General features: G+C 30.5%; 1 protein-coding gene across 1 annotated transcript; it reads left to right on the top strand.

The window, feature by feature from the left end:
• Positions 1-2,173: 2,173 nt before the first annotated feature.
• LOC121129942 (WD repeat-containing protein 76) lies at positions 2,174-4,178 on the top strand. The gene is made up of 4 exons (XM_040725655.2): positions 2,174-2,663; positions 2,724-3,082; positions 3,143-3,536; positions 3,596-4,178. Exons 1-4 carry the CDS (start codon positions 2,429-2,431, stop codon positions 3,985-3,987), a joined length of 1,380 nt encoding a protein of 459 aa, XP_040581589.1. The 5' UTR covers positions 2,174-2,428; the 3' UTR covers positions 3,988-4,178.
• The last annotated feature ends 7,526 nt before the right edge of the window (positions 4,179-11,704 follow it).

Below are 11,704 nucleotides of genomic sequence, written 5' to 3'. Positions count from 1 at the left end.
TTTAATCAATTGTCGTGACAGCTAAGCTACTTTTTTACCATTTTTATAATATATATTGTATTTTCTTTATATATTTTATAAAGGTTCGTCTTTGACGGTTCTGGTTCTACGGTTCAAGAACCGCTTGAACTTAACTAGTTTTATTAATAATATATCTGACCCTAAAATGTATTAAAAATATATTATTACATCGTTATATAATCTTACTTCCATACGATATATAAAAATTAACAATTACAATAGAAAGGATAATATATTTTTCTCTAATAATCTTATTTTTCTAGTCCTAAATCTAAACACTAATTTATTGAACAAATCTACCATTTTTAGGTTATTTTCAGTACGTATTACTGTAACTTAATTCAAATATTGATGTTTGTCATTGAAATCAAGTAGTATTTAATGCAGGTGTTGTCTTTTTTTAGTTCTTAAAGTCATTTGATAAAGTTTCCTCAAGATTTTTTTGGAATTTGTTCATTTTATTTAGTAAAAATATTAACTTAGAACCCCAAGATGGTGTCTCCTTCAATTATGAATTACGATGCAATTTATGTGATCAGTGAGCAGAGGCGTCCGCATGATTGGGGGGGACTTGATTTTTTTTGGAAAAAAATTTAATTTGGTAATTAAATTATTTGAAAAATTAAATGTCATATATTAAATTTTTTAGCGAAGAATTAAAAAAATCAACAGCTATTCACAAAAAATTAAATTTCAAATATTAAATTTTTTGTAAAAAAAATTACAGCTATCCACATGAAATTAAATTTTCTAGAAAAAATTTCTAAAATTAAATTTTCTTGTAAAAAGAAGAAAAATATTTAATTTGGGGAGAGCTACAGCCCTTCAGCACACCACTTCTGGAAGCCCTTGATGAGAACACTCTATCATGGACATCTCTAGCTAGACGTTCATAGACTATATATGAACCAATGATGTCTCTATACATGGACAGCGGACTAAAAAACCCGCCCTCCCTAAGTATGACCGATAAGAGCATATTGATATAAATAAATTCAATTTCTTCTTTCTAGTCATTATCAATGTGAAATAATTTATAGTAAATATTATTTTTCATCGAAAAAGATAATTTTATTGGTACCTATAAAGTGATGAAGTTCAGGAAACCCATGCCTACAAATTCATAAAGAAATTGATTTAAGTTGTCTTGATTGCAGCTGGGAAACCTTGCTTTCAGTTGACGTTCTCTTACGGTTCTCTTCTCTAAAGTTATCATTGAGTTGAACGACCAAGTTATTGTCCATCACATTAAAAATCACTTTTGAAATTTTGCTGTCCTATTTGTGATTCTGTTCACAGCCCTGTGCCAAACATTACTTCAATTGCAGTTTCTCAGCTCTCCTGCGTATTGTCACTCTTGGGCTTGGTGTGTTGAAGAGGCAGTACTTTTATTCCTGTTTTCTGGTGATGAAGCAAAACAGAGATTGAGCGTAGAGCCAGGTGAGGAACATCATTACCCATTAGTGATGTAAATCCTGTGATTTTTTTTTCTGCCCCATTTTTTGGAATTGGTAATCTGAAGAATGAATTTCCTTTTACTGAGGAGTTATTATTATTATTTAATTCCTTCACTTCCTTTCCTAAATAAATTCAATTCTTTGATCCTGCAGTTAAATTTCACAAGATAAATTATTATCCTGATTTTTTCTGCCTTCTGAATTTATCTGAGACTGATATAGTAGTTTCCTCCACTGAGTTGGCGGTAGCAACTGAAACTTTCTCCAATGTTCTCAGAATGGAACATACCAAGCAAGTTGTAGATGAAGTCAGAAGTCCTCATCCACTCTGTCTATTAAGTACTCGGCAAGATCAGTTGCACCCAGGCATGAGTGTTTAGTTGCTAGAAAATTTGATATCAGGGTTCTAGGGATTACCGTTATAGCCTTGTCGGAATTTGGACGCACAGCACTTCCATCCCAAAGTTACAAAAATCACCACCAAGAATCAAGACTTCATAGTTTAAAATTAGTCAAAAATTTTAAATACTTTTATACAACTGAACATAAGAAGAGTAATACTAATAGTAATATAATAAAGTATAGCCACACTTTAGGGACGGCGTGTGTTTCTTTTCCTTTCATGTTAGTTCGTAGATTAGAGACATCCTTGATTTGTAGAATCGACAATCTTATTTGTGAAAAAACATCTATTCAGTGGAAAGAATATAGCCAGGAGGGAGGGTTTATTTTTCCTTTCACAACGTGTTTTCGCGGGTTTTTACTTGTCAATTCTGTCTAATCAAAAGGAGATAATATTGCACAATGAGCTGAAAGGGAACAAAATAATTTAATGAGGAAATATTTCTACAAAATTAGTGTTAATATTTACAAGATTTGAAACTGTGATTGTTTACCCGAGGCTTTGTATATAATTTTCTTTATTACTTACAATCAAGTATAACATAATCATGAAGAGACGATTTGAGGATGAAAACGAGAAGTCTGGATTGTCAGAATATGAAAAAATTCGACAAAAGAATATACGAGAGAGGGAGGAAAAGCTCTTATCCTTAGGAATCATACCCCACGTTAACCAACCAAAAAAGAATGCAACTTTGGTCAAATCCACGATAAAAATAAATTCCGTACCTGTTCGATCTTCACCCAGATTAAAAGGACTGCAAGCTAACGAGGCCAGTGAAGGTTAATAAATTATTTATTGTGTGAAAATTTATCATAATCAATGAATTCATTTGGGTTTAGTCATTGAAGAAATTCAGGAAGAAGAGAAGGAAAAAAAGTATATTCCGAAGAGGGATTTGACTCTTAAAGAATTGCTATCCTACGAATGCGATCCGGAAGAGCTCTCTGAAAAAGAGTCTTCCATACGGAATACTTTTGAGTCATATGCATCTTTAAAGTGCAAACGTACCTCAAGATCCTTTTTAAACTTGTCTAAATTGAAAATTAAGGAGGATGGTGCTTCTAAAGTGTGCCGTGCTCGTATTACTTCCATGGCGTTTCATCCTTCTACTGATCAAATACTACTGTTTGTTGGGGATGTCCATGGATATACATCTATATTCAATCTACGCGATCCAGAAAATGTTCATTCCTTCAAGGTAAAGTCTGATCGATCTACTCTAATAGTATTCTATTCAATTTGATATTTTTTATTATAGTCCAATGATTGGACAATCAATTGTATGTCAATTGATAATCACAATGCATCAAAATTAGTTACGACAAGTTATGATGGATCAATGAAATTATTGGACTTGAGGACACAGCAAATTGAATTATTGTACGGAGAGGATTTTTCATTTGCATCCTATCACTCTCAAATTGATGCTTTTCAGTATTTACTTTCTTTTGGAAGGAAAGGAACCATTGGAGTCATTGACTTAAGAAGGGGCAAAGGGAAAGATTTCGCCTCTAAGATTAATGTATTTCCCTCTGGTCACGTTGCCAAGACAGTTTCTTACAAAGATAATCTATTTGTAGTTGGAAACTCAAAGTCTGATTGTTTAGTCTATGATATCAGAAAGTCCACCTCACCATATGCTGAACTGAAAGGTGTACATAAATATCTACTTCAATACCTTATAACCCATATATTATTAATCTTTCTATAGGTCATTCTGGAGCTGTCAGTTCTGCATTCTTCAATCCCAATCCAAATAGTCGAGAGATCCTAATGACTGTCAAAAAGGATAAAATACTTCTCTACAATTTATCTAATAAAAATTCAATTGTTAATCCAAGCTGGTCTGTACGCCATAATAATCAAACCGGACGTTGGTTATCCTCGTTTAAAGCAGTATGGCATCCTATAGAACCCTATATATTTGTTGGATCAATGGAAAAGCCTAGGAGATTGGATATCTTTGATTCTTATGGTGATATAGTTAAAAATTTGGCGGGTCAATGGTTGACAAGCACGGCGTCAGTCGTTATTCCTCATCCAGTCTTAAACTTGGTTGCTGGAGGCAACTCATCTGGAAGAGTGTTTGTTTTTAAGGAATAGTTATTTATTCGCCCAAAAATTCATTATATTCAGTATTTATCTATAATTAATTATACAGTTAAAAAATCACTTTTCCTACCTTTATCTTAACAAGTTATATGTTATTGTGTATTATATTATGTAAGCAAGAGAATCTAGTTCCATTTATTACTTTTTTTTTAAATTATTGGCTAATACATATTTAAGGCATACTTTTATTATTGAATTTCATTCACGAGGATTAAGACAAATTAAAACATGCCTACTTTTAATACTGCCTAGTGTTAAAAGTAGGGATGTGAAAATCCCAATATGAAAAAATGCGAAAGATGTGAGATGTGCCTTCCATAAACAGGCTTTTTTATTTTCCGAAGATGTTATCATTATTAATTATTGAATATCATTATTAATTATTGAAGAAATATCATATAATTATAAAGTAAAAAATAGGGATGTGAAAATTGTCCAAATCCTTATGAGCATACACTTAAAAAAGTTAATAGTAATCTACAAGTGTTCTTATTAATTACTTTTCCCAATTTTGAAAATTCAAATTTATTAGCGAGTAAGGAGCACTATACTTTATTTAGGGATCTTTTTCAGTAAATATGTCGTCTATCAAAGTTTTCAACATATACTTTACTTTTTGATTTACACTCATAAGGATTTAGACAATTTTTCCATCTTTGCCCCTCACTATTGACGATTAAATAAATGTATAAGGACTTTTTAATTACTTTTGTGTAATAGTCTGGCATTTTTGATTTAAATTTATACTAGGGTAAAGGGGCGGGTGTCTGATACTTTTACTAGGAGGGCCAAATTGTATTTATTTATTTACTAAAATATTTATGTTCATATAATAAATATTAGGCCCTGACCCTCCAGGAATCTACTGCTATGTCCATTAGAAAATCCCCCTCCAAGATTTTATCTAGTGACACGGGGCTCATTTACTTTAAAAATACTGATATCTTACTTATTGAATTTAAACATTTAGTTATTATGATTCCTAAAATCATTTTGCGAAATTTTTTGCGTTCGAAATTTACATATTATTATTGTACGATATTACTTACGGCCCATAATGCTGCTTTGGAAGTATTGCAAAAAAAAAAAAAAACGATTTAGCTGCCTAACTATATCCCCCTAAATGACTACTTTTTTCATGATTATTTTCAGCACTAACTATAATCTGCCTATATAGTTATATTATCAAAGGCAATACTTAAAATAATTTCCTTAATTTAGATAAATGATTGATTGGACTTCCGTAGGTGTAGGTGTACATAATTAATTGAATTTATGATAATACAACTTATGTGAAAAACAGATGTTTTAGTCCTACATCTTCTGAAGTAATCTATGAATAGGTATGGATTTGTGTTTAGTATTTACACGCATAGAAAAGTAAAAAACTGCTATGATGCTGGTAAAATCTATATTATTACTTTGCCTGCCAATAGAAAACAGTTCACATTTACAACGGATGAAGTAATTAATTTATTTACCAAAGCTTCCGATATACATGGATTTGTTCTAAATAAATAACTTAAAAATGTACAACAATATACTCGATTTAGTCTGTATTTTATGATTCCGGTTTGTTTTTATTCAATAAAATAACAAATTTGCATGTAAAATTTTAGTTTGTAGCACTCAGAGTACGTCGTTACAAAGACAAAAATTTACACACAGTTTTGTTGAAAGCTCTCCATTTTTCTATACTCGTCCCCTAATCACTATACATTATTTCTTTCTTCACGTTTTTTGAGTTATGCTACGATTGAGAGTCATATTTAGACGTGAAATATAAAATTATATAGTTAGATGAACATTAAAGGTGATAAATTTTTTTTAAAAATTCGATAATTTGAAAAATAAATTATTTGTTAAGTTATCTTGAATACAGTTCCTATAAAATGTATCTAATTATATAAAGATCATATAAAATGTAATCATATTTAGAAGATAATTTTTTGCGCATTTTTTTAAAAATTACTCTATATTGTAGCTAACGAATAAACCTTATATTATAACTTCAAAAAATAAGTTGTCAAGTTTTTAGATTGATCTATTCAATTTAACTTAAAATTATCTTATAAAATATTTAATAAATAAGCACTAAAAAATATGGCTTGATAAGGTCAGAAAAACAATATAAATTTGTCGATTAGATGATTTAATATGTAATAAATATATTTAAGTTGGAGTTGATATCCTTCCCTGTAAAAAATTAATTACTTATTACAATTAGTCAAATAATCGACCTAACTGTATTTAATTTCGGAACCTTTTTAATGCAATCCTACATTGCATATTTATTAAATATTCTATAAGAAAATTAAAAGTTAAATTGAAAAAATCAATGAAAATCAGATGGCTACGTGATTTTTGGCTTCTTTTTTTTTCTAAATTTTTTTCGTATGAAAGGTTGCGTTGTACAATAAAGGTAACGGATTGAAAGGGAAAATTGTAATTTTTTAACCCTTGTTTTAACCCTTGCCATACTGATCAAAATGATCTGTTTTTAACTTGAACCTACGAAAAATACCTCTCATTGACATTGTTCAGTGTTGAAATTTCTTGACTTCTCCTATATAAATCTTTACATTAGAAAAAGTAAAAAAAAAAAAGAAAAATCATATTTTATCATTTCTTTTTTGTTGAAAATGACTTGTGTACAAAGATTGTTTTACGGGTCATTTTGATCCGGTTATTGTGAATTATATTTTCTATTATAAATAATTTCAGAAATTGTATTTGTATTAACCTTGGTAAGTACTTCGTAGTATTAATAAGCTAATTTAATGCTTTAGCCTCGGCGAATATAAGTATAGATTGCTTGAGGGCACTGGTGTCTCCTGTATGTGGCAATTCTTATTCAGAGGGTTGTATTATTTTTTCCAAATATACAAGGGCATCAGCAGGATTATATTTTGGGGAGGGGGCTTCATTTTTGATTTGTTTTTCAGAGATCAAAAACTGTTCACAAAAAAATAGAAATTTCTAAAATCTTCAGTTGTTCACAAAAAAGTAAATTCAAAAATCTCCAGCTAATAACAAACTAATTAAAATTTTTGAAAGAAAATTTCCAAAATTAAATTTCTAATATCAAGTTTAAAAAAAAAAAAATTCAAGCATCAAATTTTTAGCAGAGAATTTAAAAAAATCTATAGCTATTCAGTGAAAATTAAATTCACTGGGAAAAAAGTTTGAAAAATTAATTTTTTGAAAAAAGTTTGAAAAATTAAATTTTTGAAAAAAGGTTTGAAAAATTAAATTGGATTTCAGATATTAAATTTTTTGAAGAAAAAAAATATTAAAACATATGCATGTGCTCAAAAAAGACAAATACTCACCCTGAGGATTTATTGCAGAGTTATAATTGTAACTCCTTGTTGGTCTCAGAGTAGAATTGAGGATCGACATTGGAGTAATTCTTGCCTAAATGTCCTTGTTTATTACCATGTGCTCCCCCCTCATCCCAGCTGCTTGTAGCTAATCTAATGAAACGTCATGGCAGCTTAGAAGCCCTCCTCTAAAACATCTTTTAATTTGTGAGGGTTACCAAATTGATTTTCGTTTTTTTTAACATCCATAAAATGCTCTCGATTAGCATCACTGCATAAAAGTATCAAAGTGTATGTGCTCATGTATGACTGAGTGTAACGCTGAGGATTTTTAGGGAGTTAGAAGTATAAGTCCCTTATGGAATCAGAGTAGAATTGGAGATCGATAATTGAGTAATTCCTCCTTATTTTGTTAATTGATACGGAGTGGGACTTGTGTTTATTTCCTTTATCTGATTGCCAATTTAATGAAACGTCATGACACCTAGGCTGCTCGCCTCTCAAACATTGTTCAAATCGCCAGGATTACCATTTTAATTTTCGAGGTTTTTTAACACAAGGATAATGCTTTAAGATTTAGAATAGAGATAGACCGAAGGAGGATCAAAGGAAGTCGGTTCGAATGACAAAGTTCAGACTTAACTTCGTCAGAAGGTGAATCATATCTAAGAATTCAATTTTATGCTTTGTTTGGAAATGATCCCTTAATGGGGAAGTGGAGAAATTGTATTTTTCCCCCACGTGAGACTTTATTCCGGCAGATCTTACATTTTTCTAAACATTCGTCTAGATAGTTGATATCAAAGTGATCCCAAACTAGGCTCCGAACCATAATTGGACTAGCAACTCCCTTTTCTTTCACAGAAATAAAGATATACGAGAGAACGAAAGAGTCATCATTAAAGCAGCGCAATATCCCCCCCCCCAACTTTGATTAGCTTACGATCATCAAATCAGATCAAATGAGTAACTAGATTGTTCTAGTTTTGACTTAGACATGAATAGTAACTGGACACGCAACTTATATAGAAAAAAGGGAAATAAGAACTTCTATATTTTTAATCTTTTTTATTGATATAAAGAGAAACTAAATAACATTTTTTTGATATGATATACAAATTTCATAATCGATTTCGGCGCACCGAAGGAGGCGTTAAAAAAAACTTCGGATTCCGAAGAAACTCGTTTTTGTTTGGCGATTCCGAAGCTGCAGCTTCGTATATCTCTAATTTAGAACCCTAGAGATAAATAATATAGGTGTGAGTGTAATTTGTTTTTTATTGGATGGAAGAAATTTACTTTAATACTATTATTTAGATTGAAAACTTGTAGCTTTAAAAATAAAAGCCTAGTAATTTAGTAACATTTAAAGTAATTAAAAATAATGGGAAGATAGACATTAATATTCATTGTAATCAATATGTATGTATACTAGCAAAGGTTTACCCGGCGTTGCTTGGCCTAAGTAGGGAGAGGGAAATCACATTGAAAAGGGTCAAATTAATTGAGAAAATATTCCGAAAATACTTTTCTATACTAATAATTATATAATACGAATGTTTCGCTGTTAGCGAAACAGATCCTGATAATTATATGTAATTCTATTGGATTCTTCACACTATATCAATCTGCTTAAGTAAGGTAATCCTCAAAGTCTCATCATAACACCCAAAAAAAAACCTCTTATTATTGGCTCTTGTAACCTTAGTAGTGTTATTTTGAATTTTAAAAAAATCGGTGAGAAGTCCTTTTTTTATTTACTTTTAAAAATTTCTAAATCGAATTTCGCTATTTTTTTTGCAAAAAACTGGTTCATTTTTGCAAATTTTGCAAAAATTATACATTAAAATGCTCCGGAAATTGGAAATACTCTATTGGTTTTACATAGTCTAAAATTTTAAGTCAAAAGTGTTTAGTCTTTTTAGATTGTTTATTATTGGCTCTTATTTTTTGCATATTTTCAGCTTGAGGAATATAATTTTTTTTCCTATATGTAGCCACCATACAGAGCTCTGGGTTTCTTCCTATATTACATATCTTTGAAGGAGGAGCCTATGGAAATGGTTGGATTTCCTAGAATGATATTTCTGGTGAATTATCTGGATATCTGTCCTTTCTTTTATTATTTTTTTCAGGATTGTTAATACATGGTGATGATGCTGGAGGCCTGTCATTTACATTTGATCTTATGAAGTCAATTCCTTGAAACACGTCATAGTTCAATAGATATATTCTTGTTGTTTTAAATCCATTCTTGATACTAGAACAAGAGCATGCCACAGTCCAAGATGTACATGCCAACTTAGGAAGATCATAAAATGGCATCGTCTTTCCAGGATTTTTAACTATCCAACATTGTACTTGTTTACCAAAATAAGACAAAATAAGATAAATAACACCTTATTGCTATTAGATGCATGGGAATATATGATGAAGTGTTTAATAAGTAATAAAAAGTTTGAGATGTCATCCAACCGGATTTTTGTACGAGTCCCAAAGAATTACTAGTCACCCCGGGACATAATTTTTGTCTTATGAAATTTTATTTTTGGAAAAACAAATACAGGAGCTAGACAAGTCCCACTTGCACTAACAATACCAACCATAGTAACAAGTTGGCCCATTTCTCGAGACACAACTTGTCCTAATTGATAACATCCTTTTGTGGTAATGAGTTTTGCCATTTTTGTAGTTGATGGGATTCTAGTTTAATCAAGATTATAGATTCTTTGACTTTCGAAAGAATCATTTTGAAGAACACTTATGTTCTTATCAAAAAAATTGGTTACTGTGCTATTATAAAATACTGAAATACGAGGCAAGGATGGGGATTCGGGTTTCTTCACACTAAAGTCTTGTTTCGACCCAAAAATTATCTAATTCAATCCTTTCCAGCTACTTTTTTTCGTCACAAGATTTTGGATGAACAATTTGATTTTTAGAAACATATTCATAAGCTAGCCTACGGGTTTGAATTGGAGTCAATCCATGAAATATTAAAGATGTAGTCTTTAAATATTGGGTTTCAATTTTATATTTAAAGACAGTTTATTGAGTTCTAAGAGGAACAAATTTGTTTTTGTAGTAAATAATTTACGATCATTTAATTGCTACCAATAAAGTTGTTGGTGAAACATTACGCAATTTTGAAGCTTTACGAATACTCATTCCTCTGACATGATCCTCAAATACCTTTTGAAGGTCCTCTAAGGAATATTTTTAAGCGTTTTCTTGTATAAACCCTTGGTATTTTAATACTCTTGCAGCTTAACGTAAAATAAAAAAAGTACATACATATTATCATCTTCATTTGAAGAGGGTGAACCCGTACAGGTGAGTTTCAATCCGAACACGTGTGTTCGAAATCACCACACAACACTGATTTTTAAATTATAAATTAAAGCACAAAAATATGCTAAAAATACTTACTACTTTTTTTCGCTATAAATAACTGTTATTAGAGTAGGAATAATTTTATAAAAAATATCTCAAGAATAAAATTAAAACTTAATTAGATATATCTCCTGACATCTGATTAAAAGTTATAACAAAAGTACCATCAAACTTTCATGTCCTCTAAATCATTGCACGGTACGCGCATCTATTACTTCTATTAGTAAATCCAGGGTATAACAAAGGAAATACTGTCCCATGGACAAGATTGAACTTGATCAAACTAATTTAAAAATTATACTTTCACAAAAAATTCAGTGTACGTTTACGCCCGCCGTTCAAATTTACCCGGTTCTTCCCTACAGAATATAAATTATAGTTTATGTATGTCTTTGTGTACCTTATAGATGCCCACACCGTTGGACTTAAGAGGCTGAAATTTTGCTTATGTACCTATTTTTAATCAGGACAGGCTAAGACGGAGGTGCCAATTTTTTTTTTTTTTTGGGGGGGGGGTCATATAAGTGATTAGTATATTATGTAGTTTATAGTCCATAGACTACACAATATACTTTTATTATAGTCAATTTCCCTTTCCATCGTTATTATCATAGAAAGATAAATTAGAATTATCAGGATCTTTCTCGACATCAACGAAATATTAATATTATAATTATTAGTATATGTAGCATATTTTAGTCAATTTCTAGCTCCATCTTTATTATCATAGTAAGAGAATTAAAATTAGATTTTTCTGGATCTTTCTTGACACTAACGAAACATTTATGGTAGTATAATTATTGGTATAACCATAGTATTTTCTGAGTAATTTCTTGATTATTTTGACCATTGTCAATCTGATTTCCCTCTCCCTCCTTGGACCAAGCAACGTAACCCTTTGCTAGTTATTATTGACAATGCATATTATTATAACTTATCAGTATATCAATTCATCAAGGGATATCATGATACAATTACTCTCCTTAGACATA

The sequence above is a fragment of the Lepeophtheirus salmonis genome, chromosome 14 (assembly GCF_016086655.4).
Source record: "Lepeophtheirus salmonis chromosome 14, UVic_Lsal_1.4, whole genome shotgun sequence".
NCBI classification, from domain to species: Eukaryota; Metazoa; Arthropoda; class Copepoda; order Siphonostomatoida; family Caligidae; genus Lepeophtheirus; species Lepeophtheirus salmonis.
The sequence above is the reverse complement of the archived record's forward strand: the minus strand, read 5'-3'. Positions and strand labels throughout refer to the sequence as shown.